This window comes from Etheostoma spectabile, chromosome 12 (genome assembly GCF_008692095.1).
Source record: "Etheostoma spectabile isolate EspeVRDwgs_2016 chromosome 12, UIUC_Espe_1.0, whole genome shotgun sequence".
Classification (NCBI taxonomy): Eukaryota; Metazoa; Chordata; class Actinopteri; order Perciformes; family Percidae; genus Etheostoma; species Etheostoma spectabile.
This window is the reverse complement of record NC_045744.1, coordinates 32,974,703-32,996,924: the sequence shown is the minus strand read 5'-3', so window position 1 is coordinate 32,996,924 and position 22,222 is coordinate 32,974,703. Positions and strand designations below refer to the sequence as shown.

Genomic DNA, 22,222 nt, shown 5'->3' with positions numbered 1-22,222 from the left:
AACAATCGCAAACACACGTCACCTCGCACAAAGGCTATTTGGGACTTAATCCTTTTACACTCGAGTGACATAAGTGGTGCGACATAGGGCCTGCACATGTGTGTGTGTGCACACACACAGGCTACACATTTGCGCAGGCACAACAAACAAACACACAGACGTACTTACTTTCTGACGGGTAGAAAGGCTGCATGTCGATCTTGTGCACTTCTTTGGCGTAATACTCCTCCTCGCTCCGCTGCCGCTCGCACGTCGCCGCCCGTTCGTTCGCCTTCTCCTGCAGCAGGTCGCGGGTGCTGTTGTAAATGGCGACAATGTCCCGAGACACCTCCTCGGGCTCGGGGAAGTCCTCCGGGGGACTGGTGAGCTTCAATTTGCTCAGGATCTGCCCTCGGATGGCCTCGATGCGCTTCTTCTTGTACTGATCAATGTCCAGCGTGCTGCATGTGGACAAACTGAGCGCCACGGTGGCTAAATCCAAAGTGAGGAGAAGGCTGACGATACACAGGTTCATCTTTTCCTCTGACGTCTTCAAATCTCAGATAAAAAACCGATTCAGGAAAATGTTCACCCAAGAACAGCTATATGAAACCCGTATGGTTCTAATGCCCTAGTTTCAGTAAAGTGTACCTTAAAATCCATTCAACTGTCTCGAAACAAAAAGAGACCCGCTATCCGTTCAGAAAGGAATCGAACGAATCTATTCCCGGATGAAGGTGAACGCACAGCGAGAGTGCGTAAAGGTGCAGCTGAATGTTTCCAGAAGTGGACGTGCGGCCATCAAACGGATCTCAACCACATAGATGAAACAGGAGAGCTAAAAAAAGTAGAGGTTTTCGTCAGCGGGACGCACGGCCGTGTGTAAGCCCGTGGAACCGCAGCTCTCCAACCGCACCTCACCCAACACCAGCCCAGGTCAAACTTCAGTGCTTTGTTGTGCGATTCATTGCTTTTTTAATTCTTCAGACATATCCCAAAGTTAATTAATCAACATCCGAACTCAAACTTGGTCCTGGCGTTCAGCAGGGTCTTAATGTGTGATTTTTCTTTTAAGTTTGGCTGACGCGTTAAGGCGAAATCAAATCAGATTCAAACACAGTTGGGATTTTCCGATGAGAAAGTCTTCCTTTAATCGTAGCTTTTGAAAAACAGCTCGGAGTTCGCCGTAAGTGCGACTGCATAGTGCTTTAACGCGTCTCCCTCAACCCATTTAGTTGGGGAACGGCTCGTATTTTTTACGCGTGTCAAGCGGACAGCAGTTGTCGCTTGTATGAGATTTATAAAAGACTAAAGTTACCACACGTGCTCCTCCCTCCGCCCGCTTTAAACCGAGATTGTGGTCATCACTGTCGGAGAAGGGAACCCCTTAAATTCCACGTTGTGAGACGATTTGTTGAAAATAGGAGTGCTCACTGTGCCCATTGGGACAGCGCTGCAACGGCCCGTTGCCCCTGCTGCGTCATGACGCAAGGTCCTAAAGTCGGTCAAATTCAGGCGTCTGGAACTTTTTTAAGCTGCTACAAAACATCTTTTTTGTTTTCTACACTTGAAACGGTTAAAATCCCCTTTTCCATGTCACAGTTCCATTATACACAAGTTCAAATTTCCAAGTACTGTCTGGAAGAGTGTGTTAATGAGTTAACTTCATTGCCATCACAACAACGTTCAGGAACTTGATTTGAACAAGGGCAACAAATGATCTACTGGGCCCCTATTAGTCCCTGATTCCTCCTACTCTGTGCAATGTATACAGTTTTTCTATGCTGTCATACTATCTGGCCCTGATTTCTTATTTGGTCATTTGACCAGGCACACTTTAATTTAGGTATAAGCAACATGCAAGCACAAAGGTTTTAGAAAAAAGGTTTTCTGAAAAAAGGGATGGGAGATAGTGGGCTGTACTTTTCTATGATTTGATCACTTGAGCTTTGATCACAGCAAACTGTGATTAAAAAAACATCTGATGTGTAAAACTGGACCGTGGCTCCTTTTAGGGGCTACCTTGAAAATGTAATCTACACTGAGCTAAATTTAAGTTTTTGTAAACCTTGTTTCCATTAGTACCAAAAACATTCACCTCCCATCTCCTGCTTTTTACCAAGTCTCCAATCAGCTCTTTAGTTTCCCCATTGTTGAGCTGTTGGTCTCTTCTGGCTGCAGCTGACAGAAGGACACTGTTGGGTTTTGATGTTGTGCACAGTTCAGAGTTGAAGACATTTTGAAAGATTTGAGGTCACAAGCCCTCCAGCCACACAAGCCTGTCAAATCTTCTTTTACAACCCACAAATATTTAGATCAACTTTCAGATTAAAAAAACAAATATATATATATCATGTCATGTGACCCATATACAGCACCCACTGTGGTGTTTCAATCAGTCAAGTGTTTCAACTAGCTACGCTACTGATCAACTCCTCGTTCACAACATGATATTGTAACTTTTACCACTGCTCATTTTAGAAAGGCTACTGCGAGAAAATCTCCTAAATTTATGTTATATGATGTGTGTTTGGATTGCATTTATTATGCAGTTCTGTCTGCGGGCAGATATGATTCTGGTAAAAGGATGTCTGCCTGGTGCGCTCATGCAATCAGAAACATCTATGATCCATTGTCTGTTTGATAATCTACTGGTTTTCTTGCGGTGGCTATCTAAAATAAGCACACCAAGTTACTATAATCTGTTATGATCAAGGAGATGAGCTAGCATAGCTAGTTAATAACTTGTTTAATTCCACTTTAAAAACAGCTACATCCCTGCCAATTTAAAGTAAATGAGCTGGTTTAATGAGAGATACGGTTAGCTTGACTGCAGTCGTGGGCTGCATGGCATTTCAGTTTCAGTGTACGCATAATTGCACAAATCCACAACACCCTCCTTTCTGGGTTTTCGTTCTGAGATGGGATTCTTGGCTTGCCTCTGTTCGCTTTGGGCATTCAATTGAACAACAACTATCTGACATTTTGGTTACTGTGTGGTTAAAGCTGAGCTAACTCGTTTGCGGACTGCTTCTTTTTGGCCTTCAGGAGGGCGTTCCCATAGTGCCGGGAAATCCTGGGGAAACTATAAATAGTGTATGTTGGAGCAGAATCCGACTTCTCAGGCAGAACTTATGTGATCTCTGTGAAAGAAAAGAGTATCTGAGACAGGATTTAGTTTAACTATGTGTGGTTTGGGGCCAGGGTTATTATACTAAAACGAAAATAAGCATTGAAAAATAGTTTTACTAAACTGAAACTAAATAAAAACTACAACCATCAAGACAAAGTAAAACCAGGTAAAAGGCAGCAGGGGATTTCTTTATATAGGCCTAATTGTAATTTTATTTTGTTTTAGAAGTTATCTGTAAGTATGGCTGATACTGGGGCAGGACCATTACAAAAAAAGGAAATTAAACAAAGAACAAGGCGGGCAAAAACAAAATGGACCCTGAATTGGTACTCTTCCTTTTAGACAGGTATTTAATGTCTATTTGATATGTTAAAAAACGTGCAATGCGAGAGGTAGTTGAACGTTAGTAGCGTACATGAAATTACGTCCCCCTTCCATTAAGCACCCAGTTTTTATTTCTTTTCAGTTTGTTTATGTTAGCCTACTATTTTTTTGTGCCCCTGTACATGTTTAAAGCGTCCTTGGGTTTCATAAAAGGAGCTAAAATAGATCTAAGTGATTAATATCATCATTATGTTGGTTGCTACAACAAACTGTCGCTAATGCTTTGGCGTGTGACACAGTGACACCCGGTTTAGCTCACGATACATCCAAAGTAGGCTAAGTCACCATATGCAACACTTAAAATTGAAACAATGCATCTGTAACATATTCTTTTATTGTAAATAAAAGATTTTCTGTCCAAGAAAAAAAATATTTGCAACTATATGACCTCCTGGTTATCTATCTCAGTAATATATATAATATATAAAATACCGGCTCCAGTCGGCATGGGGTGGTAAAAACACCAAAGGGACACCCAGAATCCACACAAACTGAAAGTTTCTCATAACCATTTTAATAAATCAGTGCAGAGTCTATCAGGGATGTTTCTAGTTTTTTTGTATTATTGAATCTATCAGGGTTCTCAAGTTTTAGCAAAAGTTTGGAGTGAGATTACATGCGTTAGGGGAGGAGCCATCCCAATATTTGTGTGTGTGTGCTTGTGTGTGTGTGTCTCTGTGTTCTGATATGGAGGAGTTACTGATTCTGACCTATAAAGATCCTGTTCTGAAAGAAAAGGCTGCATGACCAAAATGCTTTGCTTGTTTATCAATACCTGGCTGCTCCAATGAGATGTGTGTAAAAATGCAAAATGGAGAAAGCGCAAAAAAATGATGCAGAATTAAAACCATATTTATCCGTACTACATCATGCTCCAAAGAATTAGGAAGGATCCAGTCACCGGGTGGGACATTGTGGACAAATGGACAGTTTTGACTATTAAGGGAAAGATTTGAGCAAAGGGTGTGTGTGTGTGTATGTGTGCGTGTGTGTGTGTGTGTGTGTGTGTGTGTGTGTGTGTGTGTGTGTGTGTGTGTGCTTGTGTGTGTCTCTGTTTTCTGATATGGAGGAGTTACTGATTCTGACCTATAAAGGTCATGTTGTGCGTGCGTGCATGTGTGTGTTTGTTTGTGCATACACAAGAGTACATTTCAGCTTACGAAAATTGTTTTGTGTTTTGTGAAAGAATATTTATACAGTATATTTTGTATAAAAATACATATTGCATTGTAATTACATGATTGAAAAATCAATGATGTAGTCATTTTGTTATGGTTTGCATTCTGTGCACGGAGCCGGCTTTGAACAGCAATTTTGGGAGGAGTAACAAGGAGTAGTAGGTCTATAACAGCCTTTTTCTTGACAAAGGTGCCTTTAATCAGATGTTGTGTGACTATTCCTCTGTGTACACTACCGGTCGAAAGTTTGGGGTCACTCACAAATTTCCATTGCACTCCATTATAAACAGAATACCAGCTGAGATCAGTTGCATTGTTTTTTTAACCAGGGCAGCAGTTTTCAGATTACATTATGTGCTGACATCATTGCAAATGAGTTCGCTAATGTTTTTCTAGTTAGTTTTTTTAAATTATATCAGATTAGTAAACATAATGTGCCTTTGGAACATTGGGTGAATGGTTGCTGATAATGGGCAATGTAGATATTGCATTAAAGATCAGCACCCCACTCAGATCAGCTGGTATTATGCCTATAATGGAGAGGAATAAAAATTTGTATGTGAACCCAAACTTTTGACCGGTAGTGTATAACCTGCTAAATCATAATTTATTTAGGTTAAAAAAATAGGTTTATTAAACATAGGTTATGTACAAAATACAAACTAAACAAATCAGTCAACTGTAAGATATTGTAAAAGAAAACCAAAAACAGCTATATAATGTATTTTTAAGTTTAGTTTACTGTAAAATACTGTGAAAGTAACAGTGTTTCTTCTCCATGGACAGGAGCAGTTTTACCATGTGCTCCTCCAACCGTGTCTTATCTGAACACTCACACGCTCTCTGAGCCTGCTGTGTGCCAGCTTGATTTATGTTCACACCCCACAGAAAATCCCATTTTTTAAAAGATTTGCTAAAGCCTGGTGTCGGCCCTCCGCGCTCTGCTTGAGCAAAGCCAGCCATCCATCAGTCCTGACAGCCACTCTCTGACTCTCTGCATCCGGAGGCTTCTGCAAACCAGATGGTGTCACTAAATCAGTACCCACACACCAGGCGAGGTGTGTGTTGTGTGTCTCAGGCTGAATGCCCTTTCCAACACCTGTTCTACACAATGGAATCTACTGTGGAAGCAGACATGAGGAACACGCAGGATTGTATTTTTTCAGCAAAGCTCTGCACATGAGCTAGATGTACTCTGTCCCTATCTGAACACTAGCATCATATGACAAGTTCACAAGCTATTTACACTCAAGGTCCACTTACCTACTTGTTCCAGAGCTTTCAATCCTAATATGCAGTCTTAATCAGCAGATTGAGTTTGCTTAGTTGTCATGGAACTGTAAACACAAGGATTAAAGCAAAAAGGAATTTCAGTCCTTTCATATTCATCATCTACAATTGGTATTTGTAAAATACGTTACAGAGGAGGTCCCCACATAAGGGTTTGTGCACGCTTTTGTAATAAAGGCACTGGCGCTTTGCTGCTCCAAAGAGGAAGGAGCCCGTGCTGATTCAGACACGTGCTTAGAGGATTGATCATACAGGCTATAGACTAGAGATGTTCGCCTCTGCCTCTACTGCCTAGAACACTGGTATCAGTATCAGGAAGTACTGGAGTTTATGCACCGATCTGATACCACGTTATAAAGCCCTACAGAAAGAAATGTTAAAGTAGTTTATTTATGTTCTTTTTCCGTTATAACGGACTGTCAAAGTGGATAATAAAAGAAAGTTCTCGGTGTTCATTGTTTGTGATCATTCATGTTTCACAAAGAGTGTAACCCAAGCCAGACCATACGACAAAGCTAGAAATCACATCCATACAGGGATAGTAGTACACAGCTGTTAAAATATAATCAAATATATGACACACTGGTGTTGGATTAGTACTCGTATTTGTCAATATGCAAGTTCAGGTATCAGAATGGGTATTGGGAAGCAAAAAATGTATCGGACCGTCTCTTGTATAGACGAGAAGCCAAGCTGCCACAAACACGTGCTAATAGTAGATAATAAACGTAATAGTAGATTTTGTTGTTTTTCTCAATTTTTCTTTTGATAGTTTCTAGTTTGTTTTTTTTTACATTTTTTTTTTAAACTTTGTCTCATTTATTTGTCTATTTGGCCACACTGTAAATAAATCCACACAGGCGGTCGTGGATCATTGTGGTAGAGCAGCCGTCTACGGGTCGAGGGTCGATTCCTGGCCCCTGCAGTCCCATGTTGAACGGCAACGACACTGAACCCCGAACTGTGTGCCATAGGTGTGTGGATGTGCATGAATGTTTATCTGATGGGCAGGTGGCACCTCGTGTGGCAGCCTCAGTAGTGTATGAATAGGGCCTGTACTTTGTAAAGCGCTTTGAGTAGTTGTTTAGACCAGAAAAGACGATGCAGTACATTTACTGGATAGATCTTTAACCCTCTGGCTACGCTACCCGCCACTTCCATGCTGTCAACATCTAAATTCATTCAGTAGCTATATGTCAGTCAAGCATTTCACACAAACACAACGTTAGTCTCACAGAGTAACTTCACTCACTGTGCATCACAACAGCAAGGTGATGCGGTACACCACTGGAGGTCAGCAAAGACCAGCTGGGTGTTACTATTAAAATGATTATGTATGATTCATTTTAATTCATTCATTTATTTGACAGGGACAGTGTACATTAATTAGCATTACTGTAAATGCACCAGAATTAGTCAAAAGGCTATTTTTCATCCGTTGTCCCGGGACAGATCTTAAAATTGTCTCCCTAAAAAACAACAACAATAAGAATATTACAGTCAACAATACAAATATAAAAGTAGTAAAACAGATATAACTTTTCAAATCACATTGATGAATACAGGGGTATATTACCTAATACATTAGGGTAAAAAATTTTTTTTTTACTACACAATGGAACAGCAGAGACACAAGTGGCAGCACGGTTGGGTTGAGGGAAGATACATATTGTTCTTATTGCTGACATGTATGATGTGTTATGAACCAATTTTTTTTTGAGTGTATGTGGTGAGGTCTCTGATGTTCTGAGGGACAGAGTTAAGCACTCTGACTTAATGCACTTTTCCGCAGAGGAACAACACAATTAATGTGCATTGTCATTATAAATAAAAAAAAAACATCTTATTTTGACTGGCCTTTGATTGGCTTTTTTCTGGATTTCCAGCTTTAGAATTTCATGTGATAGCCACAATTTGGGCCCTAAGTCAGTTTGAATCTTCAGTTTTGATAAAAGGATAAAAGGCACCATACCAGAGTAGCAGGCCACAGCCTTGCCATGACAGACAAGCATCCAGTGTGGGCAGACCGACTGACACGCTGCAGTGCCCCTGCTATGCTGGTAACGCCCTGTGAAAATATAATGAGTAAAACAATTCAGAAAGAGAAGTTTGCAGTCCCCTATCACATTGTAATAAATTTAGTTTAGAGGATGAAAGTTGGGTGATATTTTACATTTTTCTAGCAAATCCCAGAGCTAACGATCAATATATGTATCCTACTAAGTATTGTGTGTGGATCTAAAGCCTGCTATCGTATCCATCTGTGCCGGAGCGCTTAAGAGGAATTTATGTAGTACAACACACACGTTTGTGTAGCATAAATGCTTTGCTCTTCTTTTCTGTTGACCACTTCACAATCTCCGGCTGAAGCTCATATCCCTTACTTGAGAGCTCCTCGGTCCTCTGCAGAACGGTGAGTTGTTCTGGCCCTCGTTTATGAAGGCCTTCTCAAAGCTCTTATTCCTGCCCCGGGGACCGAGGCGGGAGCATCGAGGAGGGATCTCTGAGGAGCTATGAGGGAGGATACCGAGAGCCGCTTTCCGGGAGCTGTGCAGCTGCAGGCGTTGCTAACTCCGCCCATACAGCTAATGAATCGCTTCAGAGGAAAGGACATCTCATCTCTCTGAAATACATTTAATCGATTCCTCTCTCCTCCCATAATTTCCTCCATCTCTCTCATGCTTCCTCGTGCAAAGGACTAAGAACCGAGGAAGGGGGGCAAGTGGAGGAGACGGGGATGCAATTATATTGAAGTGAGAAAGACCCTCTATGTGTTGCAACCTGTTTTGGAGGTCCCAATCCAAAGGTTAGGAAACACTGATTTAAAAGGATAGGATTTTTCAAAGTCAATGTTAATATAGTCTATGTCGGCAACATTCCGGGATTGGTCCGTTGTCGGCGGAAAAATTTGCCGGATGTCACTCTTTACAGCCAGATGTTACGCTTTTTTTTGTGTTGGAAATTTATACTCTGGTGGATTTCTGAGGACTATGGTTAACTGCTCCTCTGATCTCTTCAGGGTAAACACAGACAGATAGCTAGACTATCTGTCCAATCAAAGTTTTCTGTTGACGACTAAAACAACCTTTGTACGTACACATGTTCCACCAAAACAAGTTCCTTCCCGGGGCTGTCTAGCAGCAGCACTGTGGCTCCGTGCGGAGCTTAGTGCCGCCCAAGACGATTGTGATTGGTTCAAAGAAATATCAATAAACCACAGCACATTTTTCTCCCATCCTGGAATGCTGTGTGGACTCGGCAGACCCTCCTTTACAGCATTGTGGAGGAAGGTCTGGCAAAGCGAGACTAACGTTAATACAACACTCACATGTAGGAGTATCATGATTAGTTTTGACTTTCGATTGTCAGGGCTCGATTACATTTCAATTTAAACATTGATAATGTTTATATACACTTATATTATGCACAATATTCCCATTTTTGCCCTTATTCCAAAAAAAGACAATATTCCGACTGAGCTTTGATGGCTAATTAAAAGGATTTTTCTACTAATACCTTCTTGAAAAGGTTGGCCTTGCAATGTTTGTGCATATCCAAAAAACTGTTGATATCCAAGTCTTTTTTATGTTTGAAAGTCGCTGTTTCTCCTTCTTTCCTTTTGAGCATGCATCTCTACTGCAGCCTTGCAAAGTGCTTGCTAACACAGAGCTGACCATAAGCCGTAAACAGGCAAGAGGCTGTAACCTGGCAGTAAACTGTGGTATAAACCCAAATGCGTTGTATTAATGTCCAAGGAATGCTTCTAACACCCCAATAATTCCGGCAGATCCCAAGTCTTAATCGGAAAAAGGCCTTATTCGGAATGTGCAAAAGGAATATGCTGTTTACATGAAGAATATTTTATTAATCAGAACAATAGTGTATTATTAGTGTAAAATTACTCAGTAAGAGCCATGAGATGGCAGAAGGGTACTTGGCAACAACGGTTTGGAGTTTCTCAAAGATATCAAAGTGCATTTGAATGCACCAATCAGGTTCTCTGGGTGACTGAATGCATTAGGGGGTCCTCACTGGAGCCCAATTGCGTTACCTTTTTTGTTTGTTAACATAACTCATTCAGGGGTAATCAAAATGTTGCCACATCATTGACCTCAGGTTAAGTGCAAGGATTTTCCGTTGTTGTTTTTTTGTCATCATCTTAGAATCTTGCAGTGGCCATTGTGTCTGGAAAAGTCAAGCTCCAGGCTGTGTTTTTATTTATGACTCTTAGTGCAAGAATTACACAATAAAAGAAAGGGTTTGCACTCCAGACCATGAAATCATTTGCATAAGCCTAAGGCCTTTTTATCTACTCGGAGACTATGGGAACATTTTCATATGTTCTGTATATGTACATCCCGCCAAGTGGGAACGCATCCAAAGCAACCTTATGTGTAGCAGACTGTGTCCACCAGCAGTTAAAATCCAAGCCTGTTTCACCTATAGTTGGTCTCTTAGACTTTAATCACTGCAGACTGGAACATGCTCTTCCAGGATTACAGATATATGTTACTAACAGCACACAGAAGAATAGGACACTGGATGTATGCTACAGCAAAGAAGCAAACCTGCCTCAAAAACTGTCAGTGTCTGGCAGAATGCGAGCAAGGAGAAGTTAAGTGGCTTCTTCCCGGCCACAAACTGGAATGTTTTCTACCAGGACAATAATATTGACAATACTGCAGAAGTGATAACAGGGTATATTCTGTTCTGTTTCAACACTATTGTGCCAAAAAAGACTATCACAATCTGCTCCAACAATTAAGACTACATCACGCCTGACAATAAACTGATCAGGAGAAAAAAGAAAGCCTTCCGGAGCAATGATTTAAAGGTCACATGACATGGTCTTTGGATGCTTTTACTGTATATAGACTTTAGTGGTCCCTGATACCATATCTGAAGTCTCTTTTATATAGACCTTAGTGGTCCCTAATACTGTATCTGAAGTCTCTTTTGTATAGACCTTAGTGGTCCCCTAATACTGTATCTGAAGTCTCTTTATATAGACCTTAGTGGTTCCCTAATACTGTATCTGAAGTCTCTTTGTATAGACCTTAGTGGTCCCTAATACTGTATCTGATGTCTCTTTTATATAGACCTTAGTGGTCCCCTAATACTGTATCTGAAGTCTCTTTATATAGACCTTAGTGGTCCCTAATACTGTATCTGATATCTTTTTATATAGACCTTAGTGGTCCCCTAATACTGTATCTGAAGTCTCTTTTATAGACCTTAGTGGTCCCTAATACTGTATCTGAAGTCTCTTTTATATAGACCTTAGTGGTCCCCTAATACTGTATCTGAATCTCTTTTATATAGACCTTAGTGGTCCCTAATACTGTATCTGAAGTCTCTTTTATATAGACCTTAGTGGTCCCCTAATACTGTATCTGAAGTCTCTTTTATATAGACCTTAGTGGTCCCTAATACCATATCTGATCAGGAGAAAAAAAGAAAGCTTACGGAGCAATGATTTAAATTCACAGACATGGTCTTGGATGCTTTTACTGTATATAGACTTTAGTGGTCCCTGATACCATATCTGAAGTCTCTTTTATATAGACCTTAGTGGTCCCCCAATACTGTATCTGAAGTCTCTTTCCCGAAATTCAGCCTTGGTGAAGGATTACAGCTACAAGAGCCAGTTCCACAATGAGCTTTCCTTAGTATGTGCCATTTCTTAGTCTGTAGCTTTGGAAGAGAGGGGGGGGCAAGGTGGAGGCTGGGGGTGTGTCACTTTGCTCGTTTGAAAGCCATGATGTCTCTCTCTCATGGGTGGGTCAAATTTTTTGGGCGGGCAAAGCATAGAAAGGGGACGTAACCTTGCCCCTTATGACCTCATAAGGAGTAAGATTCCAGATCCACCCGTCTGACGTTTTCATTTTCTCAAAGGCAGAGCAGGATACCCAGGGCTCGTTTACACCTATCGCCATTTCTAGCTACTGGGGGGCCATAGGCAGGCTGGGGGAACGCATATTCATGTTGTAAAACCTCATAAAGTGAAGTTCCAGGGACCACTAAGATCAATTTAAAAAAACCTGCGTGAGAAACTTATACAGCACGTGTTAGGGAAGCCTTCTCACCCAACCACTCGAAAAAAAAACCTATGGGACACTGTGAAAGCTATGGCTAACTTGAACTCTGAAAATTAGGAATTGAATTGCTGAATGAATTGGACAAAGCAAATAAACTCAATTTTTACACACATTTTGATCTTGATTATGAAAACAATGTGATCTGCTGCAGAGACCTGTCTAGTTCCATGCCATGTGACCCAATACAGGATAGAATAAGAAGTAATCCCAATGCTGTCACCATGGTTTTTAAAAAGCTGAATAGTAAAAAGGCCAGTGGGCCTGAAGATATTTCAGCTTTTATTCCTAAAACATTTTCAGATGAGCTGACTCCAGCTTGGAGCTCTATATCAACACATGTACCATCCCTACTATTGGAGGAAAACGGTTATTCCTGTTCCTAAAATCCCTGCCCGCAGCATATTAATGATTATAAACCAGTAGCACTGACATCAATAGCGATGAACTCATTTGAACGCAAAAAGTTAGGAAATCTAAGAGTAACTCCAGATTTCCACCTGTAACAGAACGGCTGCAGATCCGTTCCACTGTGTGTCGGCTCCTGGCTTCGCCATCCGTCCACACCCACCAGGTCCGGATTTGTTGCGGCACGGCTGCGGCCATGACTGACAATTGAAGTCACGAGGACCACCCTCGTGACTTCACAGACTCGTGACTAAAGGGGCTGCTGTGGCTCAGTGGTAGAGCGGTTGCCTGCCAATCGGAAGGTTGGTGGTTCAATCCCTGCCCTGCAGTCATTGTCGAAGTGTCCTGGGCAAGAACTGAAACCCAGGTGCGGTGCTGCGCATCGGAGTGTGAATGTGTGGGAGTGTTTATCTGATGAGCAGGTGGCACCTTGTACGGCACCCGGCCACAGTGTAGAATGTGTGTGAATGGGAATATATCCTGTAGATGTAAAAGCGCTTGAGCAGTTGTTAAGACTGGAAAAGCGCTATATAAATACAGCAATTTACATAGGATAGAACCACAAAAAACCAACAGCTGTCTCCATCCACGAGGAGTAGAGGGGAAACAACTCTGTGCTGTTTTCAAGGTGTAGTGCAGGGAGATAAGATGGTTGTAGTTTTCAACCTTACGTGAAGGATGTGCAATATCTGATAGGGCATTTGTGCAATTTAAAAAAAAAAATCGGAACAGCATTGTGCAAAACATAACTTGATCACAGAACAATTTAATGGTAAAATGTGCAATTTAGGTGAATTATGTAAAATAAAGGGGTGGATGGGTAGTACAGTGGTGCTCAAAAGTTACATACACATGCTAAGTGACTAAAAAGAGGAATAAAAAATCATGTTTGAAATTATTTAATACCTAAATTAAAAAATGAGGTAAAATCAAACTTAAGGACACAATTTTCTTTGTGAAGAATAACGTAGTGTAAATAAATAAATGTTCTTATTTAAAATACAGGGGTCATAAGTATACATACCCCATGTTAATTCCCATAGAGGCAGGCAGATTTTTATATAAAGGCCAGTATTTCCTGGATTCAGGATATTATGCATCTGATAAAGTTCCCTTGGCCTTTAGAATTAAAATAGCCCCACATCACATAACCTTCACCATGTTAGGAGAGGATGGTTATTTATTTCAGTTATACTAATACTGGTTGATTTGATGAGGATGATTTTATAGAAAGTATCCCATGCCTATCTCTAAGCATGGTGAAGAGAGTAGGATGTGGGGCTATTTTATTCTAAGGCCAAGGGAACTTTATCAGGTGCAATATCTGAATCCAGAAATAACTGGCCTTTATAATAAAAATTGCCTGCCTATATGGGAATTAACATAGGGAGTATACTTATGACCCTGTATTAAATAAGAACATTATTATTTACAATACGTATTCATCACAAAGAAAATTGGTGTCCTAAAGGTTGGATTTTACCTCATTTTTTAATTTAGGTATTAAAATAAATTGCAAAACATGATTTTTTTATTCTCTTTAGTCACCTTAAGCAGGTATGGTAAACTTTGAGCACCAAGTAGGTTCTCCACCTTCTGTGAGTAGGAAAATGTTAACTGTAGTTGACTGGATTTGTATGAGATAATTGTATGTTTATTAGGCATTTTTGTTGTCTCAATCACCCAGGACAAATTTCTCCTATAGGAGACAATGGTCCAATCCCAAAGGGAGCCATGAGGACTAAGGACTCACAGACTGAGCTCAAGTGCTAAGTAAGTGAGTGTGTGAAGCCATAAGGGCTCAGATAGGTATAAATGGGATTGGGGCTCTAAGGGCGTATCTTATCCAACACCCCTACTCACATGCTATATGTTCATTCAAATATTCATGGGTTGCTGTAATCATTTCCTCACCTTTCTAACCGTATAGACATCCCCACCTAATACTAAACTAAGGAAGGACCACATGGACAATACTGAGACCTTAAGCACTTCTATGACCAGACAAGTCGTATACAGAAAGGCCACAGAGCACTGACGGTGATCCACCAATTGGCTGTTTATTGAACCAGCGTTGTATAAAACATTCCTATTTACAGAGTTTACACCATCCTAGGTCTTCCAATAATATATAGTATGTAGACAAAGGGAGCAAACTGATGCTTAATTTATGATGGAAAGCAGAAGCTCAGAACCTGCAGCTCCACATAGTAAAAATCTTATTTAAGTTCCCCCATGGTTCATTTCTCCGCTGTTTTGACATATTTGTTCATTTTATGTATTAAGGGTACAGAATGGTGTACGGTCACAAGCCATTCTCTTCTCTGCAAAATATATTCAGCAACAAATTCCAGAATGTGATCTATGATAAAAGAAATCTAAGGTGTACAATCAGTAAAGAACAGTTTCCAGATTTTCTCCATCCTTTTTGTGCAGAAAAACTGAGGGGAGTTTTATTTAGAGCTACAAAGATGAATTACTGGTCAACTATTAAATTAAGTATCAACTATTTTTTATAAGTAATCTGCTTGAGAAAAATTCCAGCTTCTTTAATGTGAATATTTTCTAGTGTCCTGGCAGTAGACTGAATATATTTTGAGTTGTGGACAAAACAAGACATTTGAGGAACTCTTCTAGGGTTTTGAAAAACATTGAGCCACATTTTTCACAAATTTCTGCCATGTTATAGACCAAACAACTAATTGATTCATATGGAAAATAATCACAGATTAATCGAACATGAAAGTAGTTGTTAGTTTCAGCCCTAGTTGCATGTCACAGGTCAGGGTTTCCGTTCTCCAGAATGTCCCTGAAGGCATCCAGCCCGCTGTACACAGTCTGTTTAGTCTGTATGGATCGTATCAGTCTGAGTCACTTTCCACCTCCCCTCCTGAGTGTGTATTGGCCTCCTCTTTGTCACTGTCTTTGTCCCAGTCTTTCATGGTGGCTCCCATCATAAAGTCGTCTGTGAGAACGCTCCAGGCAGGCTTCTCCTCTGCTGCTGCAGCAGCCTGCAAACACACACACACACACACACACACACAAGTTGCTCTAGGTCAGGCATGTCCAAATTCTGGCGCGGGGGCCCATCACTGCTTGAAGGAGAAGAGCAAGAGTCATATATTAATATTTAAGCTTAAATATTACCAAATGTTGCATTACTTATAAAAAAGTCATGTTGAAAATGAACACAAGGTTAAGATGTTTATCAATTTTTTTTAAGGTTTAAAATATTCCATACTGTATGTTTGGTTAAGTGACGACAGATGTAACGTACGGAGGAATTGTTTCTGTTTATTTTAGATTTGTTCACGTCCGAGTGGCGTTGATTTGGGTTAGACCCCGACCGAGAAGGATTTTTCAGGCCGACACAATACGAATATTTGGTTACTTAAAAATCCAATATGCCATTATATATTTAAAAAGAAAATCTTGAAACGTGTTACAAAACATAAAACAGATTTCCCTAACATTAGTTATTTGTACTTATGTATGAGTTCTCACTTAAATGATAATAATTTGTTTTATTGTCACAACAGAACAGAGGACCACCAAATATATTAAAGGTCTGATAAAAAAAAAATGTACAAAAAATACAAACTTATGATGCGCTTATGATGCGAAACTTAAAGTTCTTTGAACAAAAACACATTAACGGAAACAAAAAAAATCCTTGTCGCCAACAGGGATGTTGTAGATCGCCCTCTGGTGGAAAAACTATGCAACGACAACGCTCCTAACATGGTTGACAGTCCATTTTTGTTTTTATGACATTAATTTATCCGAATCCTTTATTTGTCACAAATGATTCTGATGAATGAATATTTAAAATATCAGGAAATGCCTAACATCTGCTGATTTATCGGTCGGGCTCAATACCATACTGTATGTTTGGGTATCTGACTACAGATGTAAAAAGTAAAGCAGAATCGTTTTTGTTTATTTTAGATTTGTTCATGTCTGAGTGCCGTTGATTTGGTTACAATGCCATTATATAAAAATAAAAAAATAAAAGATAATTGTGACAATAAAAAATTGTTATAGATCAGTGCATTTGTATGTAATTTTTATTGTTAAAAGAAATGTGAGAAGGGACATTGGCCCCTGGGCATCTTGATATTATCATATCTGGCACTATTTCAAAAAGGTATGGACACCCCTGCTCTAGGTTCTGTGCATCTGCTCCATGGCACATGCTTTCTTCACGAGTCAACAGTGATACTACTCAGTGAAATCACAGTTTGTTAGAAATAGTTGTGCAAAGGTGAAACATGCAAGGTTTGTTTTTCTCCCACTGGTTTGGTGTACACAATAACTAGACACATATGCATGAGCAGTTAAACAGCTCAACAACATAGTGCAGCACTTGGCAGACTTTCTCATTCTGTCTTTTTATGATCTGCAGCAGCTGTAAAACATGCCCAACATCCCATCTGCTGATAGGTGGTTTAATTGCCAGTCTGACAGGCTGGCGTCTAATGTTGCTGACAGACCTAATGTAGCTCCCGCCCCCTGGCGGCAGCCGGGAACCCAGGGAGGCTGGGAGACTGTCCGAAGAAAGCACAGCATGTCAGGTGTCACATCCATGGAAAAGTGACGGCAAACTCGTTTGTAATGAATGTTAACTATTTAGAACATGCAACCTCTAAAACAGACAGAACATAAGATATCTTTTTAACTTACAGCGTCCTTTTCAGTCCGGCCAGTGACTCTGCTGCCTTCCTCTGTCCTTCGTAGCACATCAATGAAGTCTTTCTTAGAGACAGATGAAAGAAATTTGGCTTTCTTCCTCTCTGAGCCACCAAATTCCTTCACCTTGTTATTGACTGTTTTCTGGTGTTTCCTCACAGCATTGAACAGCTGCACCACCCCTCTGAACAGAAAAATACACACTGGAATCAGGAATGAAACTTGTTTGTGAGAATGTTAAACAAAACCTCACAGAAAACGGTATAGACACCTGGTAGCAATTCTCTGTAGAGCTCGTTCAGTCTCACGGTCCTTCACTACGTCAGGTTTCTCTCTGCACATCATCTCCCACGCTCGCTTCTTGTCAACCTGATGGACACAGGTACAAATAAATCCTCACATCATCTATCTATTCCTGCATCAATGCAGCTTCTACATAATGACAAACCTTCGCCCATCTCTCATTTGTTTGAAATATCAAAAATATTTCACGGGAACATGGCGTGAGGATGTGAAAGAGAGCACAGCACCACAGGTAACTTAACCAATGTTAGCACGAAGCGTGAAATCACAATAAATGAATGCATAAGCCTCTATAAATGTCAGTTAATTTGACTTGAAATTGGGGCGGCTGTGGCTCAGTGGTAGAGCGGTTGCCCGCCAATTGGAAGGTTGGTGGTTCAATCCCTGGTCCTACAGTCCCATGTCGAAGTGTCCTTGATGTTGCCCGCGATGCTGCACATCAGAGTGTGAATGTGTGTGTGAGTGTTTATCTAATGAGCAGGTGGCAGCCTGAATGGTGAATGTTTCCTGTATGATGTAAAAAGCGCTTTGAGCATCATTATTTATTTATTATTAGTTAAGACTAGAAAAGCGCTATATAAATACAGCACATTTACATTTACAATTGCAGTCAACAGTGACGTGACATGCAGAGACCAATTGTTCTCAATTCTAAGGGTTGTCAGTTAAGCTAGACAAGTAGAGAGAGAGTGCTGAGGGAGAGGCAGCAGGTCTCAGTGAGGTAGAAACAGCAGCAGCAGGTATTTCTGTCTTGTCTGTCTTGGCAGTTAGAATTGCTTGTTTTGACTTTTGTTAATGTTTCAATTACACTGTGTGCTCACACTGCCTTTGCTCATCTCTGAAGTACCAGAGGCCAGCTCAGAGCGTGCAGCTGCTGGCTGCTGAAAACGATGAATGGGCAGAACTATACCCAAACCTCTGCCTTCTAGATGCAACAGGGCTGATCATCCCCATCTCCAGTGTAAACTGTGAGGAAGATTTTTCAACCACGAACCATGGTTAGTCAATTTTTCTTTTCTGTCAGCACTTTATATATTTTGCATCTAATTTCTGTAAAGTCAGATGTTCTGCTATGTACATTTAGCCGCGGCGCACCGCCAATTCTAAAATGTTGCCACCACTCCTTCAGCTATTTATGAAAAGTAATAAAGTTGTAATTACACAACTCCGCAGAGCCGTCTGCTCTACTGAACTCAAGTGAACAGTCATCCGCTCTCTCTCCCCTTTGAGGGTGAGCAACTGGAACCGTCACAGGAGATATTTTCTGTTTATCAGACCCTAGATGAGACAAGTAGCTAACGTTAGCTAATGCTGGGGACCATGTGTAATGTACCAGTCACCGGTTTCAAGTAATGGTAAACCCTAAGGTACCATCTATTTGCTTGAGTTTTAATTTTCCTTAGCGGAGGTAGCTAGCAGCCCACTGACAGCTGCATTATTGTTCAAACTATGCCTCAATGTTTAGTAATGACAGTAGTGGTCATAGTAAGTGAAATTGTGTTATGTATCTGGAATAAACTGTTAATTAGCTTTGTGTGATTTCTGTAAAGCTAAACGGACTCACAGTAGTGAGTGTGTGTGTGTGTGTGTGTGTGTGTTAGGGCATTAACAGTAGTAGCAGTTACCTTATGTAAGTCACTTCTACATTTTTCAACTTAGAACAAAATGTGCTCCTTGGGAAAAAAAGTTAACGTTTTGCTCTGTTCATTCAATGAACTGGACTTTGTGGTCAAGTGTAGTTGGATGCAAAAGCCCCATTTCCTTACTGTATTATAATTATTTATATTTGGAATTTTTACTTGCCACCAGAATTTTGTATTTACCTTGAAATAAACTCAGACATTTTCACCATGAATTTGTGCCTGTAAAAATATCAAAATGCAGGAAGTTGCCATAGTGCCATTCTCACTAATGCAATTTTTACTTCTTCTGTTGATTCTGCCCTCCGAATTACTCTACCCTATGGATGTATTAAGCGCTATGCCGTCATAACAACGTCCACAAAAGATATGACCAGTCAGTCTGTTAAGGCAGTATCGCGTGTGTCGCGTATTGTCATGTGAGTATCAGTCAAGAAAATGTCTGGTAGATGGCCTATTGCGCATTTGGGTTGGACAGACGGGCCGACGTATCAGATATTCCTTACTTTAATAGACAGATGAACTAGGCGGCTACTCAAAACATTTTCTGACAACAAAAGCTGATCAAAGACGTAATAAGGCTGAGTTTGTCATTTTAAAACGTGGTTTCATGCACATGTTAAAAGTTAAACCTTATTAAATTTGAAAGGATTCAGACTGAAGACGATTCAATAATGTAGGTGGAGAGATCGCCAGCGACTATTTGAAACCATTGACAGTATATGTCAGAATGTAATGGAATGTTTTATTGTAAGAGCAGGGTTTCAACCCCTTAAAAAAGCAAGTAGACACAAATGTGGAAATTTGGCTATTATATGAACTGGCCACTTATGACTTTATTGCCAAATTTACAAGTGGGTTCTATTGATTCAGAAGACATGAGTGATGTGACTAGGTATCAACAATAAAAAAAACAGTATTGTGAATTCAGTTTTGAAGGCTGTCTGACAGTGCTGCTTACCTGTTTCTTTCTCTCCAGCTGCTCTTTTCTTTCTTTGACCTTCATCTTGTCCAGCTCTTTGTTCTTTATCAGTATGCTGGATTTGCTCTCTGGGGTTTTCTTCCCCAGGATCTTTGCCATAGCCTCCGCCCACCCAGCGTTGGCATTGCCCTCATCTGCCTCTTTATCCTCTTCTCCATCTTCTGCCTCTTCCCCATTACTCCCTCCTTCACCATCTCTGTCATCTTCTCCTCCATCACTCGCTCCATCATCTGACCTTTCATCGTTGCTCCCTCCTTCAGAATCACTCTGGTCATCGTTATCCTCAAACTGAGGCTGTGCATTGTCTTGTAAGTCACATAAGTAAATACAAATGATTATTGCTGTTGCACGTCTCACTACAACACGTTTACCATTGTCCCCCACAATTATGAGATTAAGAATGGGTAAAAAAACAACAACAACTGGTATTTCTGTATCTGCTGAACCATGAAGGTTATTTGACAAACCAACATCTGTATCATCTAGTCTGAGTTGTTTAATATGTAAATAGTTATTTCTTTTTAAATTATATTTTAATGTACTCATTGTTTTAAACAAAAAGAAAACAGTTTCGGTCGTTTTCTGCGATGTCAAAATCTTATCCATAAGCATGGAAACCTGACATTTTTGGTAACAAAAATCTGTATATTTCAAAGACGTTTGGTGTAAGTTACCGTTCTCCAGCAAGAGTCCATCAATCGCCACATTTGAAACACCGTTAACGTTACTGCAATTATCGTTACTTTTCTTCCTCGTGTGACAGGTAACGCTGGTTAGCTAGTAACGTTACTAGCCCTACAGTGCTGCATTTTGTCTTGTTCCGTTATAAAAACATAATCGAGCACTGCAGCTTTGGTTAGCCTACTAACACTAAAAGGAACAGGGCTAGTGCTAAGCTAGCCATGGAGCAAGTCTAACGTACAGCAGACCAAAGTAAATAACGTTAACTAGCTTTTTGGGCTATATTTGTGAGATTAAAATAAGTGGCAAACGCCTTTTCTAGTGTCTTTCAGAGGCAACACAAACGAACTGTTTGTAAAAACTCACCAGACAACTGCTGCACATGTGTTGTCAACAGAGCTGCCATCATGGAGTTACAGTGAAATGGCACCGTAGAGTAACTGGAACGCACTTACATCGAATAGGTTCATGAAGGTTCCTAACGGATTAAACTGACCCGGAAGTAGTTAAATGGCTGTCTATGGAGCCGTTCGAATTTTCTAAGTGATAAGGAAAGGTGCTTTAATGCTTCCTTTGTTACCCCCTTTAGCATAGGATACACTGGACCATCCTTTACTAAAGGGAGGGAGTAATGCCGTACAACAAGTCCCTGCGGCAGCAAAATTGAAAGCGACGCATCACCATTTCGACAACAACAGTGTTGAAAGTTCAACAGTGGACCGCCCCTGTACAAAGACGTGCCGTTTGGTTTTTATGTCTGCATTCTAGAACAAAAACAGTAATATATCATCATACAGTCTACTGTTAATTAAAATCAGCAACAGATTAGATGTAGCGGATTTTGACAGCTACTCTGTCATAATAAAAACAACTGGAAACTGTGTACAAGCTGATATATGGGTCTGATAACATTTTATAAAATTGGAATTGGACCTAACAGGATGTGAGTGTTTCTGTCACTTCCTTTTCAGGCTGAAGGCTGCTGGAAACGGCTGGAAACTGTCATTGCACCTGGCTGCTGCCGCCTGCTCTCGTCTACTTTAAAGGCGAAGTGCAGTTCATCTTGAACGAGCCTACTGATTAGGTGATGGGTGTAATCAGGTCATGTGACTTTTTGCCAACATTCCAAAGCCGTTTCTCAACGTCAAGGAAGGAACTTCCGAATCCAGAAGTTGGAGGATGCTACGTTATCGATGTCCGTCGAAGGACCAATGTCGAGGATCCTCTGAATTCCTCCAAGGACTGAGTCCTTCGTTTAAAGAATTTCCCACAGACAGCAAATTATGCATATGTGTATCCTTCACATCCCAAATCACCCCCAATCCTATGTCCGCTTGTTAAAAATAAATGCATTAAATTAACTGGTCTGTGTCATTAAATTCTTGTATGTGTGTGTGTATATAACATAAATAATTGAACAGCACAGTTAACAGTTCCACATCCATTTCGCCGTCCAGTGT

At 40.5% G+C, this 22,222-nt stretch overlaps 2 protein-coding genes across 5 annotated transcripts in view; both read right to left on the bottom strand.

Moving 5' to 3' along the window:
• The window catches only part of tgfb2 (transforming growth factor, beta 2), a 64,252-nt gene extending 62,817 nt beyond the window's left edge, over window positions 1-1,435 (bottom strand). The window contains exon 1 of the mRNA XM_032531994.1: window positions 169-1,435. Within this exon, the coding sequence (XP_032387885.1) occupies window positions 169-514 (346 nt within the window). The 5' untranslated portion in view covers window positions 515-1,435. The remainder of the gene's footprint in view (window positions 1-168) is intronic.
• Window positions 1,436-14,508: 13,073 nt separating this feature from the next.
• On the bottom strand, window positions 14,509-21,237 carry rrp15 (ribosomal RNA processing 15 homolog). 4 transcript variants are annotated; one of them, XM_032531995.1, is made up of 5 exons: window positions 21,129-21,237; window positions 20,061-20,386; window positions 17,428-17,525; window positions 17,151-17,340; window positions 14,509-15,478 (listed from the first exon to the last, which is right to left on the bottom strand). In XM_032531995.1, the coding sequence occupies exons 1-5, from the start codon at window positions 21,169-21,171 to the stop codon at window positions 15,329-15,331; spliced, it is 807 nt and encodes a 268-aa protein (XP_032387886.1). In that variant the 5' UTR covers window positions 21,172-21,237; the 3' UTR covers window positions 14,509-15,328. The 4 variants fall into 4 exon arrangements, with proteins under 4 accessions (XP_032387886.1, XP_032387887.1, XP_032387888.1 ...); XM_032531996.1 differs by having other exon boundaries at window positions 17,154-17,340; XM_032531997.1 differs by having other exon boundaries at window positions 20,061-20,358; window positions 21,125-21,210.
• Between the last annotated feature and the right edge of the window lie 985 nt (window positions 21,238-22,222).